This window comes from Stegastes partitus, unplaced genomic scaffold, assembly GCF_000690725.1.
Source record: "Stegastes partitus isolate 25-593 unplaced genomic scaffold, Stegastes_partitus-1.0.2 Scaffold47, whole genome shotgun sequence".
Taxonomy (NCBI): Eukaryota; Metazoa; Chordata; class Actinopteri; family Pomacentridae; genus Stegastes; species Stegastes partitus.
The window spans coordinates 461,943-487,273 of NW_007577778.1; the positions used below are offsets into that span (position 1 = coordinate 461,943).

Consider the following 25,331-nt stretch of genomic DNA (forward strand, 5'->3'; position numbering starts at 1 on the left):
TTGGATCACACAGCTTACATACCAAATGGTTCATGAAAAATACATGTACCATTACACCACAGTAATCAGCAAGGTTTTCTAATAAATTTGTAGTAACTATATAATTGTTAAATGGGATGATGATCTGATTAAGAGCTGCTGGTCAGGAATGAGGTTTCATTTGGACCCACAGACTCCTGCAGAAAATTACAGCTGCTATAAATAGCACTGTACGTCACACAGGTTTATTGTTTTTCAGAATACGTTTCAGCTTCATCTACCCTCCTTACTGTATTTATAGACTCCTTGAACAGTGTATCTTTCAAACAGGGAGCTTTGCTTAGAATAGGTCCAAACTGCTTTTATTGTTTGAAAGCAGGAGCCAGACAAGAAATACAGAGCTGGTTACTTGTTTTCTCCCTCCCTCTCCCTCCCAACAGCCAATCAAATGCGTCCCACTGCCTCATGCTGAGTCACTGTAGACGCCCAGCTTCCTCCTGCTCTCATTCTCTTTATCTCTGAGTTTTAATCACATCCTCTCGCTCTCTGTCAGCTCTTGCCTCCACCCTGCCCCAAACCACTGCAGATAACAGCTAAAAGCCCTCCTCCTTTCACTGTTCCTGCCCTCATCTACATGCCCCCTCCTCTTCTCATCTTTGGGCATACACACACCAGGGAGATGACGACGAGGGGAAAAGGATGATATCATTGGGGAAGACAGCAGGGAAACAAGAATCTGAACCAGTTTCGAATCACAGCTCAAGAAGTATCAAGCTCAAGTTGTATTGAAATCTACTGCTGATGTGCATGTGGCTCCATTCATACTACAACATACATACTGGACTACAGAGTACACGTTGCTTTGCTACACAAATGGACACATTACCTCTCACATAGAACACAGACATACACACAGTGTTCTGTGGCTGTTTCTGGCTCGATTTGCACTCAAACATAACCAAGCAGACCAGCCACATATAAGCAGATGCGAGACCTTTATTCTTTGTGTACATACTGTATATTGTGTCCTAATGGATTAGTGCCTGAACATTATTGGTAAAAAAATTCTGCGTTATGATCCAATGATCTTTGTGAAAAGTCTATGAGTTAATGCTGTAACTATCCATTGCCTCTATTGAACCTTGTGAGTGTGACATAAGGACAAGATGTCCTTAGCGGGTAATCAAAACACCATGCCTAATCACAGCCATTTGCAGGAGACTATCTTCTGATTTCTGTTCACTGTCTGTATATAAGAACCAATGCTTCATGCTTTTAGTCAGTCACTTGTCCAGAATCTGTACTGTCCATGTTGGCTCCTTGCTGCAAGTAAAACTTTGCTTTGACTTAAGAGACAACTCTGTGTGCTGATTCAGAGCAGTTAGGACTCCACTAACTCAAAAGTGACAGTCAGGGGCAGAGTGTGAAGTACCAGTGTTTACTACCACTAATGTACTCTTTGATAGAGTACATAGAAATTCTACTGTAGGATATCACAGAATTAGAAATCTTCTCATCTGAGCCCTGCAGTACTTCTCTAGTATGGGTATACACTACACTAATCTCTGGCACGAATAAATAAGAAACATCAAAACAGGTTTGAGCTGCCCTTTTCAGTTTATCTCCCCTGACAGATAATTAATAATACACTTACACGTACACTTGTAAAGATCATACATATAATGACATACCCAAAATGTATTGAAACCAAGACAAAATAGACACCCTAGCTCGGCTAAGGGGGTAAAAAAAACAATAAAGTGTCTGCACTCAATGTCTCTAAAAGAAATCGTTACATCTGATATACCTTTCCTGCATTTAAGGAAGAAAAGAAGGAAACGCTTGTATCATTTAGTAGAATTCAAAGAGTAATCACATAATTTCTGTTGAAATGTGACCTCCAGTCAGATTTTGATTAGAATCACTTCAAGAATCTCGTCATTGTTTATGCGTGTATTTACAGATTTGCTCACAGAAATGTAGTAGATATGATGCAGAGATACTATACACACTGAAAGGAATTCATCCTTTTTATAGCTCTGGCCTTGACACAGGTTTGAGCTGGTTCTGGTACAGGTATGTGATTTGCTGCTGGGGTGACTTCTCACTGAAAAGATATGATAACGCATAAACCAGCTCTCCTTGCCTCTGAAATGCCTACTCAATTTTCCACCAGTGTATTTTAAGCAGAAAGCATAACAGGTGGCTGCATTGCTTTGCACAATCAACCAAAACAGATATTTGGACACTTCCCTACAAATTATTAAGGGCCTGCAGAATGGATTTACATTTGTAAAATCACTTGTTTAAAAAGTATAAGATGCATTAAGCTGTTGGTCTGAAGGTTAACTTCAGTATGGAGGGTTTATTGTCTTTCCTCACCTTCTTTTCTTTGTGTCTGTATTGATGACTAACTCTCTCCCTGTGTCCTCTAACAGACTGTAGGTCACTGTATGTGTGCATCTGGCAGTTAAGTATGAGCCTTGTTTACTGTGTGACGCTGCAGCAACGGCACCCTGAGTATTCTGCTGTCTAAAAACAGTGAAGGTTCTTCAGTCACGAACATCCCAAACTAGAGCCTGCCTTCCTTTTCATGAAGTTTTGGAATCAGTCATCTGCAAACTCGTTGTTTGAGGAGTAGAGATGTAAACTGGAATGTGAAAAAAAAAATGTGTGTACAAATGTGAATGAACCTTCTCAGTCTACCTTATAGGCAGCTTCCCTCATGAACTGCTTTGCAGGCATTTTCCAGATGGCAGGAACTGTGATCACCCATCTTACATCATTGTTGTCAAACTCGCCGCCCGTCTGATCACTAAGCTCCTGCAGATGAAACATTTAAACGTATCACACTGTGAGCTCTGACCATCATAATCAAATTTTTTTTAATTCAGAAAAAGTGATTGTTATCATATGCGATTGTGATTAACTACATTAATCAATAACAACCAAAAGGAAAACGCAACAGTCGAAGAAAACAGAAAATGTTCATTACCTTTAGTGCTTGCTCTTTAAAGAAGGCCAACGCATATGCAAAGATGTCCAGGGCTTTAACTCGCCTCCCATTGGCTGCGTGGAGGTCAGTGTCAATGGACAGATTCTGATTGGAAGGAGAAGATATCAGAGGTGACGTTGCATGAAAGAAGAACAGTACATGGATTTATTCATTGTGCAAATAATATATCTGAGGTCTAGATTTACAGTTACATTTTGAACACAATCTTTGTGATAGACAGTGAGGGCCATCGTTTAAAGCATTGATCCAACACTTTAATTGACTTGTCCATCCATCCATTACCTACACATCGCTTTATCCTCTGTGGAACCTATCCTATCCCTATCAGCTGATTTAGGACAAAAGTCGCCGGTCTATCACAGAGATAGATTGACACCTACGGCCAATTTAGAATCACCAAGTAACCTGACCATTTCTGTGGATGCAGGCACAGGGAGACCATGCAAACTCCTCACAGAAAGAGCCCAGGCCAAGAGTCAAACCCAGGACCAGACCATCATAAAATTCATGGTCACCAGAGAATGATTTGTTAATAGGGTTCTCTGACCTCTGACCTTTCGTTTCACTCCATTATCAAACTTTAGGAAAATCCTTGAGTTATTTTACATCTTTTTTATTGATAACAAATCCCAAAAGCATTTTGGTCATTAGCGCTGTAGTGCAACTGTCATGGAATTTGCTGATAAACTGTATTCCCCAAGGAGCCACAATGACCCCGTTACTCCTTACTTTTTTATGCTGACAGGCAAGCATTCCTAGTGTGTCTGTTAAACAGAAAAGGCCCCAATAATTAACTGAAAGGTGTTAACAAGTGTTGCAGCTGGAAGTTATTTTGCCAGTGGTGTGAGGCTACAGCTATCACTATGAGGTTTGTTGTGCCTCGTAGTCTACGGCTAATCTAGAGCACTGTAACATCTTTGAAAAGTCAGATTAACTTCAACACTTTGCTCTAACTGACAAGCACATCCCTCGAGCAGAAACTGAACAAGAAGCACAGCCATCTATACAAATCAGGACATTAGCTGCTTTCACAGTGGCTAAGGCTACGCTAATGGCTAGCAGCTAAGATAGGAGGCAGCCACACGATAACGTTGAAACAATGTCGGGACAACAATAATAAATAATGATTTAAGATTTGGACCTTAGTGGGCAATAAATGTGACAGAACAGAGAAAGAATAAGCAAAGAGGAGAACAGCATACAGAGCTGCAAGAGACAAACGTATTGATCTCAATCAATTGATCTCACAGTAAACAGAAGAGCATCGTAGCATCACATGATGCTCAAACATCATCACTCCTATTTCTATTGTAAATATTCAGTCATAGTAATTCTTAGGAATGATCCTTTTATCACATCCTGTTAATATATAACATTTATACGTACACATTTAGTCACAGTAATCCTTATAAATAAACAAACCTATATGAAAGACATGTTCCCTGCTATTACATGCTGTAGATAAATAACCTTTAATGTATGTTAGCTTTTGTCAATTACCAAAATCGATATCTGCCCTAAAAAAAAAAGAAGAAAGAAAAAAGACACATCAGTCAATCTGTAATGCACATGTCCTATAATGAATTGTTGGCAGAAAAGAGCCCTGAGCCAACAGCTACTGGTAGAAATGTCTAGAAACAGACAAAGTCAGCAGTGTGCTGCAGCATCAGCACGGGCTCACCCAGCAGCAACACAATACATCACACCAGCCAAGGTGAGAAAGTCAGTGAGTGATGAGGATGGAGTGTGCCCGTATTATGCTGATTGCTAGACGAGTGCCCTGGAGAGCTGCAATGTAATCACTGATCGTATATGATGTGTATGGAGTATGTCTGTATCCTTACTGCAGTTGTATGAAGCTTCATTTTGAATTTTTCTAAGTAGAGCCAGTGTTTGGACTCGCTGGGGTCCAGGTCATGGTAGAAGTCACGAGCCGCATAGCCGAAACTGTGGAACTTTCTGTCTGGGGTCAGTAAAATGGTGGTTGGAGTCTTCTGATTGGACACACCAGGGTCTCCACCCTCCCAGCGCCTAGAAAGAGACAAGGCAGTCGTCAGTAAATGTAAAATAAATCTGGATTTCTGCTTTTGCATTGATCAAATAGTGACTTTTGAAGCCGTTAGCACCTTGCAAATGTCAAATGCAAATGTTTCTAAAATCCAATTTAAGAACCACTCTCAGGACTTTTCATGCAGCTTGTACCATTCATTTGTGAATATTCTATTAAATTAGGCCTTCAGTTCTCTGAGTAAAGACATGTGAACTTAGCCCCTTGGCTAATTAAGCCACCACAGTATTTCTGGACAAATGGAGGACAGCTATTATTAGTGTTATCTCTGTTCCTTGGGAGAAGTGTATAATGGAATTATGCAGGCCATCTCAGAATGAACACCTGATGTGAAGAGAACTAATTTGGGAGATTTGGGAAAAACTGGATGGAAAAGCTTTAAGCTAATATGAGACTGTTGGGACCTCTTAAAATGTGACATACCAACTAGGAGGATGCTTTTTTGCTGCTATTGTTATGACCGCTTGTGATGTTTATTGCACATTTTTGAACCTTTTGTAAGAGTGAGAGAAAAACTATGATCCATTGATTTTACCACTATCCCTGCTCTGTGTTTGTTGCAGGTTTTTTTTCCTTTCTGTTCAATAAATGTCATGATTACGTAAGATATACTTCCTAAAAACTATGAACATGTAAACTGTATCTGGTCATCTGTACAAGGCACATTTTCAAAGTAAGAAAATATGAGAATTACTGCATGATTACTGTGTCATACAGCAGCCATAGCAGTTGTGTATTAACATGGATGAAAAACGTCAGTTCTGGTTTGACTCCCGCTCATGACCTTTTGCTGCAGGTCTCTCCCCATTCTTTCCTGTCTACCTCTACTGCTCTAAATAAAGGCAAAAAAATAAAAGAAAAAAATGTCTGTTACACAGCAATATCTATTTAAAATTTCTTGCATACAACCAACACAAGGCAATGGTCATATTAAACCAACCCCCCTCAGTGTACTGAACTGACCTATTAAGTGTGTATTTCTTCATTCAAAAGCTTTGCAGTCTTGCTTTACCGATTGTCTTAATGTTAAAAGACAACCAGTTGGTCCTGTCAGCTTACTACCACCCCAAAAACAACCATATCTCAAAGGACAGAGAATTAGCTTCATATAAAATTGATCAAAAATATATCAAAGAATTTAACAGTAGACAGCAAATACAAGTCAGCCCAAACCAGAGTGACAGCAGTTTTAAAGGAGAAGGTTGGTATTATAATTGTTACTTACTGTCTCATGATAAGACCTAAACCAACAATGAAAGCATCTTACTAACGAGTACTGTGTGTGAATAAAAGTCTGATGTATCATAGCTGTCTGTACCACAGAGCTCCATTCTTCTCTAAAAACAAACAACTCAGCCACACTGTTGCACAATGACATATTTCTTTGTTACCATGCCAGAAATACTCACTGTAGCCAAGAATATACACGCAAATATACTTGTGTATTTATACCAAGAGACCAGCATCTACTCCAGGGGTGGGCAATCCTGGTCCTCGAGGGCCACAGTCCTGCATGGTTTAGATGTGTCCCTCTTCCAACACACCTGATTCACATGATCAGCTCATCATCAAGCTCTGCAGAAGCCTGATAACGATCCTGATCATTTGAATCAGGTGTGTTGGAAGAGGGACACATCTAAAACATGCAGGACTGTGGCCCTCAAGGACCAGGATTGCCCACCCCTGATCTACTCGGTACTCACATCTTTACCCCAACTACATCTACAAACTGGAGATCAGAACTGAGTCTGATCTTTTAAATATGTTTGTAGATGAGTGTGACAGACAGGTGATGGCTGTATAGTGGGACCGACACCATATTGGTTCTGGTCTTCGTGAGATTAACATGAGTTATGTCCTTTTAAGTCGGAGCACCAGCAAGAAGCCTGTCCTTACTGGCCTCACACCACCCTGAACATTGAAACATGGGCTAACTTCTGTCTCCAAAATGTTTTCTGCACCTCAGAATGTTTTTAGTGGCTGGTCTGCCACAATCAGGTCCCTGCGCCGGCAAACAGATGTAAAACTACATTAGCAGTCAAAAACTTTGGACAAGGAGTTTATTGATTTTAACTATTGTCTCCAATGTAGAATAATAAAAAAAAATTGCAAAACTGAGGGCACAAGAAGTATGGGATAACACACTTTGAATTTTGTAAACTACAAAAAATGAAACCATTAAACCCAGTGATAAAACTGGTTCTCATGAGGGTTGCCACAGCTCAAATTAGAGCCACATCAACGCTTCCCAGAGTTTTAGAAGATCGCTTCATCAACAGCTCAGAGGAGATTGTGAACCAGGCCATCATAGTCAACCCACTGTGATACTTTTCTTGTCGGGTGGGTGTGTTTTTATATATACAACATCTAACAACTCCAGATATCAGACTTCTTATGCTACTGCTTCTTCTCATTACTGGAGATTCCGATTGTTCTCATTAATATACACACACCAAACTAAACAGAAAGGCACAGTTGTGAGCTAAATTTCTTTAAAGAATGTAATACAAGCAAGTTATCTAAAATCTCTATTAAAGAACACTATACATGTGCAGAGCTAGATATGAGATATGGGTTGTAAATTGTGTGCAGTTCATTATAAAACTAAATCTGTTTAATTGTAGCATTTAATTACTTTTAATAACAGACTTGGCTGACATCGTATGTTTTAGCACAAAGCTATAAAACTACATGTTGTTCATAAAGTACTTGTGCTTTAAATCTAATCTAATCTGATCTGTACAATTCCAGACAATACCTATAATATTTGTCGCTATTCACAACTGTGTAATTACAATGGCAGGAAAAAGACTGTGAACATACTAATTAAAAAGGAAGTTACGCTGTTCTGTTGCTCTGTAACCTGACACTGGTGCACATATGTAGTGATGCTGGGTCCACAACATCAGGATACACTCACTGAACACTGAATGTGTGCAATGATCATTCACAGCAGTAAAACCACTGACTGGTGAAGTGAATATTATTTACCATCTCAATACAATCATAGACTGTATAAAAGATGGACGTAGCGACCGTGACGTCACCCGTTGGTTTGTGCACTGAGAAACTGAAGCCAGGGTTTTGCTACTTCCTGGTTGACATCTTGGATTTGGGGGGCGGAGCCATAGGAGCAGTGATTGGTCAGACGGATTGAGAGGCGGGCCCTCTCTGCTCGCCCACATTTACCAACTTCTGCTGGCTTCGTCTGTATCGTCGCTGCCGACTGTCAATCAAGCCAGCCACGCCCCTTGCCCCACAAAATTTTGACGATTTTTTCAAAATTCAGTATTGATTTATTTTCAGATTGGCCACCTGATCTCTGGATTTGACTATGAAAACTAATAAGAAAAAAATCCTGAGCTGTAGGAATGCGGTATTTCGTGATCTGTGATCACTTCTTTTCCAATTCAAGTCGATGAGAGCCAGGGCTTTTTGGAGCCAGCAACTAGCGGACGTAGTGATACTGCAGGTTTTTGACACTTCCGGCTTGGCCTCACTTTTCAGGGCCGGTTGCTACGTCCATCTTTTATACAGTCTATGGTTACAATGCAATGTCCTAGGACCCTTCATGTGGATGCTTCTTGGACATGCAGCACCCATAATGCTGCACACTGCTGCACTAATGATCCTTGTACTGCAGCATTACAAAGCAATGCCAAGAATGTGAAAAATCACACATGAGCTGGTGAACTGAACCACCTGTCAGCCTGTGGTGGGCTAGAAGCCGTGAACCCCTGTGGTGCCCAGCACTAGGCTGACCTGGGAGGTCATGGGACTTTCAGAGTTGGAGCCGAGCTTCTTTCACGTGCTGACTGTCCCCACTAGACAGAGAGTGGAAGACCTCAATTAAAACTCAGTCTCAAACTAACACTATTTCTATTTCAGTACAATCTAATATAAGTTATTCTAAAGTATGCAACACGAATAAAAAGCGGGATCAAACTATCACATGTACAGTTTTTATATGAACTGTGTCTGCTTCTTCCACATTAAAACTAAATCTATTTCTATAATCTTTTCATCCTCACATTTCTGTGCTCAAATATTTGATCTGGATGTATTACAATGAATACAAACCTTTTGTCACAGGCTGCACATTAGACAAGACCCTAAACAGGCTCAGAAGTGCACTTATACTAACTAAAGCCCTTTTCAGACATGAGATATGTAACACTGTTGCTTAATCAGTCTCGTAAAATGACGGCCTTTTTGTCGTTTAGACATAAGTTACTTTCACATTATTCTTCCTCACAGTTTCACGCAGACATACTCACTACAGTGACAGAAACCCACAGTACCGGATGTATCATACATGCAACCCTGGACAGTACATCATGTGGTGCAGAATACATAATAATGTACTAATAAACAAAAGACTAAATAACTGATCAAATAATGAACAGCCTTGATTCTTCATAATTTCAGAAACACTGAAAGTTCTGTCTATGTGTGATATTAATCTGAATACTGTTTTATCAATAATACAAATATATATATATCATGACAGCTGTGCTTTAGTTCAGGGATGAACCTGGAAAACACCTGCTAAGTACCAAATGACTGAACTGAGAAGGACACAGTGTGACCTGATCAATCCTGCGTCCATTTTGTGGTTCATTTATAATGATAAAAAATAAATAAATCATGAAATTACCACTGTTGTTTGACATAAATGTGTAAATGCACACAACTCTCTCGTTTTGGAGAGATTCATGTGGATCCTAGTGCTGTCTGATGCTGCAGGCTTTTAATAAACTCTGGAAATACTCCTACACGCAGCTTGAAGCACCAAGCTGAACTTCCGCTCCTGTTGACAATTTTTCAAAACCTGCAATTCATTAATTGCCGCTGAGTCTTATTGATCCGAACGTTTACACATTCTGTCTTCATCACATTAGAACAAAGGCAACGAGAAAGGTGTTCTGTAATCTTGGCAGCAAACTGTGTCTGGTGCTCTCAGTGATGTTTTCAGACCAATATTGGCGCTGAAATGCCTGAAAAGCCTTCCCCAAATCACTTCACACAACTCAAAGTGGGTCACTTGCGTCATCCTATTTGATAATGTGACTTCATGCAGTTCAGGATTGTTCCGTGCTGAAGTGATACAGACGTGTTACTCGGTCCAACCAAGTAAGAGTGCTGTTGTGACTGTTGAGAAAAAGTGAGTGAGTCTGTGTGCTCAATCAGACATGAAGCTGAAATGTTCAGACGCTATCAGATTAATGGATTCAGTGCATGTGTAGAAGTTGCTTATATTTGGTATCATCATTGCAACCAGCAAACATCAGTAGATAATGACATTACCTGGGTGGCTTGTCAGCTGGAATTGTTGATAGTTCCAGTGCCTGATGCTAAAACAACACCAAATAATTTGCTTGATAATTTATTTTGAGGGATATTCATGCTTTCTGCTAATAAAAAACTAGAAACTCTAGAGGTCTTGGTGTACTGTTGAACACTGGACTGAGCCATGCTAGCTTTCGCCTCTGTTTCCAGTCCTGACGCTAAGGTAGACGAACAAGCACCGTGCTCCAGCTCTGTACTGCACACAAATACGACAAATACCAATCTTCTGATCACATTCTCTGAACAAAGGAAAATAATCCTATTTCCAAAAACGATTAACTATTCCTTACCTAAATTGAAGATTTTAACCTGCAGTCACCTGATAGATTCTGGCGATAGTTGTCCTAAGACATGACTGTTTTCACTGAGCTGCTGCACTGGTACTTTGCCACATCTCATATGAACTCACAGTTCTTGGTAAGGCTGCTGCTCTCTGAGCTGAGACCATCTTCAGTTTCAAAACACTCACACATGATGCAACAGAACATTTTTCTGACCATTCACCGCCATGTTTTTATAAAAATCTCCCAGGATTTCCAACAGCTACACCATCATGTATCATTATCGTGCACAACATGTTCAATGCAAAAAGCATTAGAAAACATACAGGTCCAGTTTTAATTTATTACACACACACACACACACACACACACACACACACACACACACACACACACAGTGATGACTTGCTCATCTGTTGCAATGAACACATGAATACAAGCTGGCCTTATTAGCATTGCTGATTCTCTCCTAAATGGCTATAGAAGGTTGTCTGTTCTGCCTATTTGTAGCCAAGATGAAGTCAAGTCAAAAATTTCACACTTGAGTAAAACAAAGTCACTGCACTGAGCTTTGTGTTCTGCTGTTCAGAAAATCTGCACAAGAAAACAAAGCAAATGTAGTAGTGTAAGTAAAGCTATTCAGGAACCGCAAACCATCAAAAGAAGGCATTTCGAACACAAGAACCTTTTGAGGAACTCAAGTCAAATCAGTGTTCCTACTGGCAAAATCAGATTCTAAAATGAGTTCTAGGGAGAACTTCCTGTTTGGACAGCAGTGTTTTGTGAAGGGTAAGGATCCTTTGGGATTAGGTTTGTACCACTTACACTTAATTTGGTATTTTTAAATAATTTGAATGACTGCTGGCTCATTTCACTTTGCATATTTGAGGTGTCTATTTTTATGTGTTCAAAGCAAGTAGACCACTATCAGCACAGCAACACGGTGTTGGTGTGGCTCCAGCCCACCCCCACACTTTTCCTGAGCGAGCGTCTGCATTGCAGTGCTGGCCTACCTCATCGTGTGAATGCACTCTGGCTCCTTAGTGAAGGCGTAAGCATAACCGCTGGATGTAGTGCCAAAATCAATGGCTACCACCACCACAAAGGACGGCCCTGATGGTACCTGGTCTGTGTCATTCTGCTGTACAGAGAAAAGAACACACAGCAGGACAGGGTTAGGACATGTGTTGGTGTGTAATGAGACTGTCACATACAACAGTTCAAAACTGTGGCTCAACATCAATGACATTTTTAAAAAGCAAATAAATTTCACAGGATACACTGATGTCTATAATTGGTAGGTCTGCAGGGTATTCTTAAAATCCAGATCCAGGAAGTATTTTCCTCTTGTACTTTGTGCTCTACACTCTGTCACTGTTTGTTTCTGGAGTGATCCAATCTGGTCCTCCCGCTCTGGACCTCTAACACTGTTATGTAAATTACGCAAGCGAGGAAGCGAAAACAATGAATAGCTGAAAAAAAGAGTGCAGGGCAGGCAGACCACACACTGTGTCTTTACATCACAATGGAAGGAAAATGCTCCTTGTGCACAGCACGGATTAAGTATAAAGTGATTGTCAAAGACGCATGTTGTAGAGGTCAAAGTGTAGGGGACAAAAATATTTTGTTGGAAGATTAGCAAAATGAATGCAAGCTGTGGTGAAACCTTTCCTGTCAGCAGGTCATACATGTAGTGGAGTAATAGTAGGTACAGATACAAGTACATGTGTACAGGAGGAGTGAGTTACCTGAGTGTGTGAAGGAGACAGAGGGGTAATTCCAGGGTCACCCATGCTCTTTGCTGGAGAAGGATTGGCCATTGCATCTGTAGAGTAAGACAGACAAAGATCTTTATGTCACAATCCCACTGCACCTCAAACTCTTCTTTCATTCGTTTGTTTACAATCCTTGCTACTTCCTACAACATTCGTACAAATGTTACATTATATTCGACAAACATTTTACAACATCAGGTGTTTTTTTTAGTGTGACTCATTTCTGAAATTGATGTTTTGTTTGCATTTCCATTTGATTTTACAAACATCTATTCAGTGTCTCATTAGCAAGCATTACAAAGCCTAAATCAAAGGACTCTTTCCCAATTAAAATATATAGCTTGCATACAGTTGCACTAAAAATAGGTTTTTGAAAGATGCAATGCAAAAAAAAAAAAACACTTTCAAACTTACAGATTCACATATTTACATCTTATGCTTATTCATAGTAATTTAGAGATGACACAGACCTTAGTTTTGATTAATGACCAATTTCTTTCACAAGTACACAAACTGTAGACACTGGTGCCCTCACAGTTTTACTACCAAAGCGGGGAAAAAAAGAATTCATGATGAGTAAAAACAACCCATTAGCTCCAGCCTTGATAATCAGTATGGACTGACCCAATGTAGGTCCTGTTAGCTGCCCCCCTGCTAACTAGCTTTAATCCATCCATCACTAGGCCACATGGTTTTACAACTTCTGTATTTGAGTGTAAAAGCTGATTATCAACATCGAACACATTTAATAAAATGATCTTAACTCAAGATCCTCTTACTTCATTTTTCCAAAGCTTTTAATAGATAGTTTCATCAGTTGTCAAGGACAAGAGACTACATGAACACCAGAATCAGCTGCCTGTGAACGACAGACCAAACCAGTCACAGCATCCACCCTAAAGAGGTCGAAGGCCACCGAGCAGAGGACAGATGACTAAAAAAATCAAAAAATGTACTAAAAAATAACTGTAAAAAGAGTCAGAGAAAAGGAGGTCAAGCTCAGAGCTGACAGTAGGACTACCTGCGTTATTCACTAAACCTGCCCATTAGTTCTGGATTTGGGGACGAGTTATAGAATGTTGAAGATGAGACATTCCCATGAAATGCCAGGAAATAGTAAACTTGTTCAGTATAAGGTTGAACAGCCCAAGGTGGCATCTTTAGTAGGTGGCTCATCATTTCAAGACCTGCTAAATATTCAGTTTCCTTTCCAAAGAAAATCCTTATTGCAGAGGCTAAAAGAGAGAATATTTACTATTTCTGTGACTGAATTAATGATCAAAATAGTTGCAGATACATTTCCTGTAGATTGACTAATCAATTACTTGTGAGCTGTCGGTCCTAGTAGCAGAACAAGCCACTACCAAGACTGATTGGTCAGCTGGATAAAGAGAGAAGAGAAGAAAAGAAAGAGAGAAGAAAAGTGCATCCTCGGTTTGATCTTATGTGTTGACAGGAGGGTTTTTCTAATGAGCCTTTCCAATCAAACATGATAAGTGAGGAGGCTCAGAAGCTGAACTGAGGAACTATTGTGAGCTGGTGGTTGCACAGTGGGTGCTGCCAGCTGAAAGTGGCCCAGAAGCAGGAACTGTACACCAAATTACTCAAGAGACTCTGTCCTGCTGCTGACCCTGAACTCTGTAAACTCACATGTAAATGGCTGAGAAATGAAAAGATGTCTGCTTTCCTGGTGCAGAGCTCCAGACTGATAACATCTTCTCCATTCAAAAAGCAGAAAATGTCTGTTGCACATGTCTTTAAAACACAATGACATTTCAATTGAATTGGAGATTGTCTCCCCATTTGCCACCATCATTTTCATTAGTCGGGCTTAATAGCCTTCACTGAAAGTGTTCTTTGAACGCACACAATAATAATACTCCCTCGACATATTGTAAGTGTCTGGCAGAATTGTCTCACGGCGGGACATCATGTTATCCATCCTATTTTTCCACCTCGCTCACCCTTTTCTCTTGTCCACCCCTACAGAGTGGATGAGTGGTCTGAAGACCCATAATACACTTTGCCAAGCAATTACGGTGCAGAATTACAGACCACCTGTGGCTATACTCCATCTAGCCGCCATCCAGCTCATCTCTCTGCGGCCCTGGAAGCCCACTCCCAAAATCACCTTTACAAACTGGAGTTTTTATTCCCAACAATGGCCACAAAAATCAAATCACGATTAGAGAAGTAAAGTGATTGTAATCTTGCAATAAATAATATCTCAAATGCTCTATGACTAAGGTTTGGCTCAGCCATTCTTTCTTTTTGTGCTAGCACTAGTTTGTTTACCTGCATGCAACACGGGATTTTTTGTTACTGAGCATCTAAAGGCAGCTGTGTAGTGAGGATGCCAACCGATTACCTGCAGTATTGATTATTTGTCTTCTGTAAACTTAAAACACCAAGTCAAAAGAGGCAAAGTCCTTACGGACAGGGCTGCGTGGACTGCTTGTTTGAATTACAGCTTATCTGTAAACATATAATGTCAGGTGAATAACTGTCATTAGGATACACTGATAAAACCACATCATTCAAAACCCATAGTTCTTATTGTCATCTGTAATTGTAACGTACAACACGGCTAATTGGAAGGACATGGACAAATTAAATTTCTTAATTCTAGTGTTTCATGTAAAGTCTGAGGATAGTCACTGCAGTTGTTTCACACTGAGAAGAACACAAATATCTGGATAAAACGTCATCGTATTCCATGAGGCAGATGGTGAAATATGTCACCGGATAAGAAAGACGTTGACCTGCTGGGGGCACCACAGTTTTAATTTCCCCAAGAAAATACTTGAACTGAAAGTACAGACAAATACATAATTAGTAGCATGTTTGTGCTCATACTACTTCATGAGGTGATATGCAAAGATATTACATCACTGTCATTGCAGACTTTACCACATCTGAGAGTGTCTCTGACCTGCTACTCACCTTAGTGTAGGCTCTGTGTCTATTAAAACATCCTGTCCAGTACACTGAGGACAGTGTTGCAACACATCATGTCAGCAAAACATCCCTGGTCCAGCTGCCTGGGACCTTTGCTGAATATCTCTCTCTCTCCTTGTGTTTCTTCATTGTCTGCGCTCCATCTGCAAAACAGTATTCCCTAAGCTCACATCTGAGAAGGGGAGCCATTTTTTCAATATAAATAGATAAACAAATACAATTCAGTGCTTCTCATCTAGAAATAATAAAGTAATTCATGGCTTTTGAAATGAGAAGTAACTTAATATTAGTAATAGTCTGTAACAGCCTAAATGGCACAGATGAGAGCAGAACCCCCCCATCCTTACAAAAAGTGCAGAAGGATGAACAAAAATGCATCGCAACACTGACGCTGCAGCTGAAAAGCAGGCAAAGATCCTTATTTTTTCTCCTCTCAGCAGGAGCAGTGACTTCCTGTTGGTATCACATTCCATCTATTTCCCTGCCGACTGTTCGTCAGAGCCTGAGCCTGGAAAGCATGGTAGGAAAATGATCAGGCACGTCTGTTTTAACTATAAAGAAAAGAATAAAGCGGTTTAAAAGGTTAAAAAGCCCACATCATTAAAAAAAGGGAAGACGTGATGATGACATTGACATGCCCTTTGATCTGTTAAACTGAGGTCACTTTCAAGACGGTCTGCCTGATGTAAAAAGCAGATAATTCAATACATGCTTTTAACCTGCGCCCAAGGAAGATAGAATGTCACCAGTAACCTTTTAGGAACCATGACCCAGACGGCAGGCGTCACACCAAAAGACAAAAAGGAAAAAGGCTGGAGAGCAGTCAACCTAAAAAATCAATTTACACTCGCTTTAGACATTATGGTCAACTGAAAGCAGAAATACACAGTGGACCAATCCTGATGTCCAGTAACCAGCTAGAATTCAGCTTGTCTCATCCAATACTGTTTTTGTCCAGTTAGTTCAATAGCTCCTCACAGTCTGCTGTCTGTTTTGTGTGCTTTGAATATAATACTCAGCCCTAACACTGTAAAAGGGAAACAAAGTGACTCAGACTGATGCACACATCTGGTTTAGAATTTGGTAATGATACAGACAAACCAGTTCACAGTATCAAATGGCTCCAGCAGAGGCCAAGTATATGTTTTTTTTTTTTGACAAAACGATGACGTGGACTCATTTGTAGTCACCTGAATTGAATTAAATTGAATGGATTCTGCTTAAATCATCATGGACCGTTTCTGCTATTTGTGTTACCACTTTGAGCAAAATAATAAAGTGAGCATAACTGTGAGACGACATCATTAGTCCAGGGCTTGTGCCACCAGCATGTCCCAGCAGTCATCAATCATCCATCATGAACTTTAATGAGATCACAGTGTCACCTTTACCACTCAGATGCACTGGTTATTTTTCAAATACTATTCCATACTAGTAGTTTGGTTCACAAGTTACAGTTCTTGTAATGTAGATTAGGCTTTATATTAAAAATCATACTGCTTGTAACCTTTTTAGAGCGTAGCATTAAAAATAAGAAAAGAGGAAAACACATGTTTTTGCCATTTATACAATTTTAAAATCATTTCTAGTTTTCATTTTCATATAATAGCTTTATTCCTTTATCATATTTAAACTTGCCTCACCCAAACCCAAACTAGTCAGCACAGTAATCACTAATCACAGTCACATAATTGACTACAGTAACGTGGCTGTTGCTCAAAGCTTGTTTCTCTCCACTGTTTCTGAGGCTTTTACACTGTTCATGTGGGAGTTCTTCAGCTTAAGCAGCTCTAATTCTAAACAAACTACTGATTTTTAGAGGTCATGGCACCTTTTCCTTTTTGCTACAGCAGGTCAAGGCTAATGTTTTCCAGGAGAGTGTGTGTTTGTGAGATCTTAGGACCTAACAGGTCGGAATTCTTTCCGGAAAAACAATGTGTGTGTTTATAGCAGCATGGACAAAGCAGTTAAAGTAAGAGATAAGATTTTGTCATTGGGTCTTGCATCTCTAAGGACTCTAATTTTACGTAGTTTTTGATCACTCTTATGCTCTAGTTCAGCACTTAAAATATTCTGAATGATGGTAAAACGAATTTCTCATCAAAGTCATTCGATATCTGCACTAAACTTGCAAACCCTGAGCTGCACCATCACGCTGTTGTGACAATAAGGCCATAGACAGACTTCTCCATCACTGTGACTGCATGTTTTTCATTGTAGCAGTGAGACAGTGATTCTGTCATGTGGGCAAACTGGGGAAAAAACACCTGCAGCATATATACTGCATACAGTATTTCCTGTAAAGTAGTGCATGGAGTCACAAATGACTCAGTCCACTTGTTAGATAAAAACCATCAAACGTCAATTGTGACATTTTGACACAAGGACAAGATTTGGGGAATAGCAGGGAGGTTGGTCCGTAGCTTAGTCAAACGGAATTTGACAACATGCAGATATGCATTTAATGGGCAGATGTACTCCAGGAAGTTGCATAAGAAGCACATGCAATTATGTTTGTGCAACATTTGGTGTGCATGAATGCCAACATGTTACATTTGTGAAGTCCACATGTACGGTAAACATTGAGCTTTTTGTGGGTTTCTTCAAAGACTTCTGTATGGAGCCTTATGAACAGTAGTAGACGACAAAATTTATAATATAGGTTACCAAAAAAAATGACTGTAGCAGACTTGCCAAAAAAAAAAACAATAAAATAAATGGATTCAGATTTGTGTTCACCCTGTGCTGTTTATATGAGCTGCTCCAGAGAAATGTGGAAGAAGGATCCTATACAACCCTGACACTCCATCCTACTACACCTACTCCTTCACACAGGTATTTAACATATCTCCATCCTCAAAATGTTTGCCAGGATGTGTTTTGCTTGTAGTCCCAGGATGCTGTTGAAAGTAAAGTAAAATTTAAAAAGAAGCTCACAGAATGTATGGACTGGGGTATAATATGCTTATTCTCTCTTACTGCTCAAATGACAGGAGTCTTTGATTTGACCAAGTTTGGCAGGCAGCCTGGACTTGCAGCCAATCATGCAAGCAATCTAACCTGAATATACTGTGTCTGTCCATTGTATTCCATGGCTACATGTTGTTCTCATAGTGCAGCTAGACTTGAATTTCCCCCAAGGTGGATTACTAATAATATCTATCTATCTATCTATCTATCTATCTATCTATCTATCTATCTATCTATCTATCTATCTATCTATCTATCTATCTATCTATCTAGTTGAAATATCTGAAATGTAAAATGCTTATAAACTTGTTAATAAACCTCCAGAGAAAAGCGAAAGAAATAAAAAAAAATAGCAGCCTGTGAAAGTAATGAAGAAAGACTGTGAAGAAACAGCGAGGCAGATACAAAGCAAAGCACTCACTGGTGCCTACAATAGCAGAAGAGGAGCCTTATTAATTCACTGCAGCAAACTGAGAGGCACAAACACACACACAAAAAAATCAGCTATAAAAGAGCCACATTCATAAGGGGCGGCGGCAAAATGAGTTTGTAGAGAGAATGCTCTGTTTCTTCTTCCCATCTGAGGTCCCATTCATTAATGCCATGTAGAGAGAGTGACATAGCCCCCCTCCTGCACACACTCCTCTCTGCCCGGCTGACTGCATCCACTTGGCTGTCAGCCCAGACACACAGTGCAGAAAGACAGCCTGACAACAGCTGCAGCCACTACACAAGGATGTACGTCCACACATGCTGGACTGCATCTGAAGCGCACCACGTCTGAACAATGCAAGATAATGTACAATTATAGAGGTTTTCAAGGAACAATGTCAAGATATTTTTAGAATGAAGCTGGAAGACACTCATTACATTTATTCTGTATCACACCATGTTCATGCCAAGTAGCCTTTATTGTTCATTTCGCAGATAAATCCTCTGAAGCACCCTGGGATAGTTAAACTTATACTGATAGTAAGTTATTAGCGTCTTAGAGCTGGCAGATGCTAGATTTATGGCGACTATCCTGGGCTAATTTCTCTGGCCAGACACCAGTTCATCAGAGTTGGATGACTGGCAGTTTTTTTTAAGTCCAATACAACTGGTATCACTTCATCAGCATCATCAGGTGGACTCAATATGATACTATACAACATGAATCCCATTAATTCCAGGTCTGTTTTTCATCTAAGGCAGGGGTGTCCAATCCTGGTCCTCGAGGGCCACAGTCCTGCATGTTTTAGATCAGGGGTGTCCAATCCTGGTCCTCGAGGGCCACAGTCCTGCATGTTTTAGATGTTTCCCTCTTCCAACACACCTGATTCACATGGTCAGGATTGTTATCAGACTTCTGCAGAGCTTGATGATGAGCTGATCATTTGAATCAGGTGTGTTGGAAGAGAGAAAAAAACATCTGAAACATGCAGGAGTGTGGCCCTCGAGGACCAGGATTGAACACCCCTAAGCTAAGGGGTTCTGGAACAAATCCAAAGCATCACACTGTTAACTGGAATATAGGTATATATGGTGCAATGTCATACTGTTTGACTTTGTACAAAACTAAGGCCTGTGAATATGTACGTTCAAGGCCAAATTACTTATTAGATAACATTCTATGATCCTAAAAGTCAGATGCACAGTAATCACTGCTGATGTGAAGATGTAAGTCTTGCTTTTTCCTATAAATGAACAAGTAAACCTGTAGAGATGAGTCAACACCATGACCCTAACCCTAACCCAGCTCTGCTGATTGAAAAGATATTTCTTAGATAAGTTAAAGATCCAGTGTTGAGGATTTAGTGGCATCTGATGGTAAAGTTGAACACTGTAACCACCTAAATACCACTCACCTCAGCCTGTCCTTTCAAATGTGTACCTATGATGGTGGCTAAAATACTCAAATCACAAAAAAACCTTTCTGGAGTCGGTGTTTGGTTTGTTTGTTCCAGACTATTGAAGAAACCATTGTGGCGCAACATGGTAGACCTGATGGAGGAGGACCCACTCCTACCAGAAATCTATGGTCTCATTCTAACTTCATGAAAACACAACGATTTCTGTTTTCATCTGATAACACACTAATGAAAATACAATTCTAGGTTTTACATTCCATTTCTAACAACAGATCCCCTTACATCCAAGACACTGGACCTTTAAGTTTATTTTTGTTTTGGTATTATTTTTGAAATCTTTAATTGTAAGTAGTGAGTACTGATGGTACAGTGGCAAGCAGAGCATACAGAATGATAAGAACATAAGAAAAACTGGCAAGTTGCATTTTCTGCCACATGCATTTGTATGTGGCTGTAGGCTGTATAAGAAATAGGCTGTATAAGAGATATGGATGTAGCAACTGGCCCTTAAAAGTGAAGCCAACCCGTGGGTGTCAAAATCTGCGATACCAGGAGTGCCACTGGGGGCTGGCTGCAATAAGCTCTGGCTCCAATCGACACCAATTCTAAACCCCATCATGATGAGAGGCCAAGCAAAGACATTTTTTACACAGGTCATTGGGATTTTTTTGTTGATTTCCCTGGCCAACACCAGCAATCTGGTCTGATCTCAGGTCTCATCCTCCTTTGGATTTATCTGTGTACCTGTTATAACTTAAACATAACTGCCAATTTGATGTTATTTATAGGTGGGGTAGCAGCTCATTTTCCACAGACCATTTTACTGTCTATTGGCTTTTTTTAGTCAGTTTTCAGTTCACTGTAATGAAGACTTTTTCTTTGGCTGACTGTACCAGCAGACCCTGAAGGGACGCTGATTGCTTGTTCAGTAAATACATTTTTATTTTCTTCATGGTTGCTGGTTTTAATGTACTTCATCTGTAACTTTAGCATCAAATATAATGTGTACAGAGAACCTAATATGAATTAGTGATGCGCCGTGCTAACCAAGCCAGCTGATCAGCCGTAGCCTGATTAAAAGTTAAATGTACCAACATTAAGTTAAGCTATGTTTTTGTTGTGTTACATGTAATCAGGCTGAAGTGTGTTGTGTTTGTGTAATGTAGTACATTAAGTTAATAAAACCATCCGTGGAGATGATGGTTCACATGAATGTAACATTTAGGAAACTTGAACGTGAACAAACCAGTAACGTTACGTTGCACATTGTCAGTCATACTGAATATCTGCTGTGTCTCTGATGTTAAACTGAATAAAACAGCTCATCTACACTCTAATATTTAATGTGGTGTTGTACAGCAAGTTGTTAGTGATGAACTGTAAACCACAAAAAGTGTGTAGATGTCAGATTGAAGTGCTGGACAAGAAGAACTGAAGGCAGTAAGTTTACTACATAACAGGAACAGACCCTCAGATCACATTGAAGTGTATGACTTGTCTAGATGTTTATTCTTAAGGATGCAAAACAAGTGAATGAACATATCATTAAGTTTTATGAAGTCCTAAAACTGCTTCCGATGTTGAAACACAATGTAGATTGGAAGACTAAACACCCAGAATATGACCAAAGTAATGACTGACCGGGGCTTTCACCAGAAGTTTTTGACAGCGTAGTGGAGTAGGATATCAGCCAAGTCAGCCGGGGGTTTGGGGGCCTCCCAGGCCCACAATGAGGTCCAGGGCAGAGCCCCGCTGGGGGGCCCAGGGGGGCTAAGCTTTGGCAATTTGCGTTTTGTTGAGGCCCATTTGACAGTTTAGTTGACACCATTTAACGATATATATACTCACCTAGAATACAAATCTTGCATGTAAAATCTCTTGAAATAATACCTGGGACCTCTGTAGCTAAAGGCAAACTTGCAAAGGCTTTGGTTCTGATGTAAACTCAGGAAAACACAAGAACACAAACTGAAGACTACAGCAATCATTTATTTACAGAACTACAAAAAGGAAATCATTCAGAGACATCAAGCCTCCTGTTGGCCATCTTTGCCCATCTGTCACAGGCAGCATCAAAGTCAAAGTACTCAGCTTGTGGTCCCTCAGCTTTGAGGTCGTGCGGGTTCAAAGAGCAAAGTTGGCTCTCAGGCTTTAATCGATTACAGATAAGGAGCACCCACCAAAAACGCATCACCCATATACCTGAATACAAGCCAATCCATGTTACAGGTGATATTCATGTGATCTCATGATACGTCATAACGATGCCATTACCTACCAAATATGGTAGTCAGAAACACACGACTGTATTCAGGGTTATGCTCATGACACTGACTGGCATGGTAGCACAAGTCTGGACAAATAAATGAGCCTACAGCCGACCTCCGTTCTGTCCTAAACAACTTCATATCACAATGTGCACATGGTTGTTTCTGTCAAAACAAACCATACGCTATTCATTAGCGTAGCATTAGGAAAATTTGCATGTTTTACTGGAAAATATGTCAAATTTTCCAGTCACGCAGCTTGAAAGACAGCATAGCAGGCCAAGACACACTGTATTTTTTCAGGTAGCAGCCTGCAACGCTGGCAAGAACCCTGGTGACACTACAGTTAAATATATCATTTAAAATGCACCACAAATAAGCTGGAGGAAAAAAAACCTCTCAGTTAAATGTAAAGTGATTACAGCCCTTTCTATCTTCTATGACATTATAACATTATAGCGTGCTCTGTAACGTGGCCTTTAAAGTGCACAGTAAACATAATGTAAATAAGTACATCTTAAAAGCAACGTTAACTTAATTTTGCTTCATAAAAAGCACATCTCTTCTTATTATTATTATTTTATTAATTTATCTATATATCTCTACATTTATAACCCTATAAGCCTGATTCAATGGAGACATATATTACTTAAAGTGCGCCAAATAGGAACATTAAAAATTGGAAAAATTCTACTTAATATTCCCAATATTACCACATTAATCTTATGACACTGTCACCACTCCAAAGACACCACACACAAAACGCACAAACGCGAAACACGCAAAAAACATACAGAACAGCAAAAACGGAAAATAGAACAATGCACGCAAAACGCCTCACATGCTGGCTGTGGCATACTAACCAAGTGGCTGCAGTGCATCTCCTCTGACAGGTGTGGGACCAAATATTTGTAGAACAACAGTGAAAAGCGCGTTTTAATGTCAGATTTAGCCAAGCTGAAGTGATTTTATTGGCATGCGCTGTTTTCTGTTAGCAAAGTTTTGTATTAGCAGACTTTTCTACAAGCGAGACACATTTTAAATGTCAGTACCTCAGTCTACCATGTTTATATAGACAAAATTGTGATCGCTGTTAAAATTTGGGCCATCGTGATTAGTGTAGTGGTCTACTTTCTCTTCTTTACTCTGTCGAGATATATCTGCCTGTATTTGAAAACATTTATCACCATGTGTGTTGTACCTCTGCCTCTCCTCCAGCCTCCTCCTCTCTCCTCTCTTTTTTTTTTTTACATAATCCACCATAGATCATTTCATCATTGGAACCTGGTAACAGAAAAACTAACTGTTTCACCTGTCAGGCAAGAAGTGACTGAGTGAATGCGGAATACCATTTTCAACAACAACAGTGAGCTGTGCAGTCGCTACATGTGCTGATGGAAGGGCATCAGATCAGCCTGATGATCATCAAACACTTGCACAATGTGACCACATGAAATTTTAACTCCCAAAAGCCACAGTCTCGTGCCCTGCTGCAGTTATTCAATAAACTTCGGAAAGATTCCTACAAACAACCTGAAAGCAGCAAAGTGAACTTCAGCTACTGTGAACATTTTTGTTTAAACTTGGAATTCATTCATCCTGAAGGAGTCTCATTGACTTTTCCAGATTCTGTCTTCATGACAGTAAAATTTCATTTCAATGAACGTCTTCTTTTGTGAAAGATGTGAAACTGCAGAGCAAAGTGAAGGAGAAAAGTGTTTCGTGATCTTGGCAGCAAACTATCTTGTGCTTTCTGGGAAGTTTTCAGACCAATATTGGTGTTGAAATGCAAAACAAATGCCTTCACCAAATCACTTCACTCAACATGAAGTATGTTCTTTGCCTGTAATGAATGTGAAGGCTTTTAGCTCTGATTTGTGCCGGCTTAAAGAAATTTGGAAATGTTAACTTGGTCCATCCTTGTAAGACTACTGTTGCAACTTCTACCACTGTATTTTACATACCAGGACTTGTGATGATATGACACTTGAAGGAACTTGATTTGTCTGTTTGTGGCTCTGTGGTAGGCTAATTTTGCACTTGCCATTTCCGTTGTAGTGATTCTGAGGAACAATGTCTGTCTTAAGTCTTGTGATTTTTTTTCTTGCAAGTCATAACACTTGGAGGCACAACTTTTCTGACTTTTTGTTTTTAGCAGACACATACATTAACATGGACAGTGACACACAGACTTACTTCCAATAACAAACCTGTGTGATGCGGATCAGATTAGTTGCCAAGTGCTTGCTCACAGTGTATCATTTAAATTTGTTGAGTTTCTCTCTGTAATATGTCAAGTGGATTGGGAGGACTTACTTTGTGAATTTGCGCTGTATATATATATTTTTTAATTGAACTGAATCAGGCCCTGCGATAGACTGGCGACCTGTCCAGGGTGTCCCCTGCCTTCGCCCTAAGTCGGCTGGGATAGACTCCAGCCCCCCTGCGCCCCTAGTGAGGATTAAGCGGTGTATAGATGATGGATGGATGAACTGAATCAGGCTCATATAGACATGCTCTGCTCATCACTATATATGTTTTACACACACGAGTCCTCATTTCCATGTTACCATTCTGAACTTGTCTTTGTAACTGTGTACTTGTGCTTATTGGCAAAAGTAATATAGACAAGGGACAAAGTTTTACCTCGTAATACCATTTTAAATCAACCTTGAACCAGACAAGCTTCCAAGTGTATTCAATATATACCATAAAGTATATTTCTCTATATCCGCAATTTCTGGACCAGTGTTCTTTTCCTTTGCAGGCAGCCTAACTCAAGCTGAACCACCTGCTCAGAAGGCACAGTAGTTTGATT

General features: G+C 39.9%; 1 protein-coding gene across 3 annotated transcripts in view; it reads right to left on the reverse strand.

Moving 5' to 3' along the window:
• hspa12a (heat shock protein 12A) overlaps window positions 1–25,331 on the reverse strand; it is a 55,310-nt gene that overhangs the window by 18,747 nt on the left and 11,232 nt on the right. For 2 of the 3 annotated variants that reach the window (XM_008306807.1, XM_008306805.1), the window contains exons 2-6: window positions 12,442–12,518; window positions 11,707–11,834; window positions 4,840–5,026; window positions 2,975–3,079; window positions 2,686–2,802 (exon numbers count right to left, since the gene is read on the reverse strand). In XM_008306807.1, the coding sequence (XP_008305029.1) occupies window positions 2,686–2,802; window positions 2,975–3,079; window positions 4,840–5,026; window positions 11,707–11,834; window positions 12,442–12,518 (614 nt within the window). The remainder of the gene's footprint in view (window positions 1–2,685; window positions 2,803–2,974; window positions 3,080–4,839; window positions 5,027–11,706; window positions 11,835–12,441; window positions 12,519–25,331) is intronic. The other variant, XM_008306806.1, reaches the window with a different exon arrangement.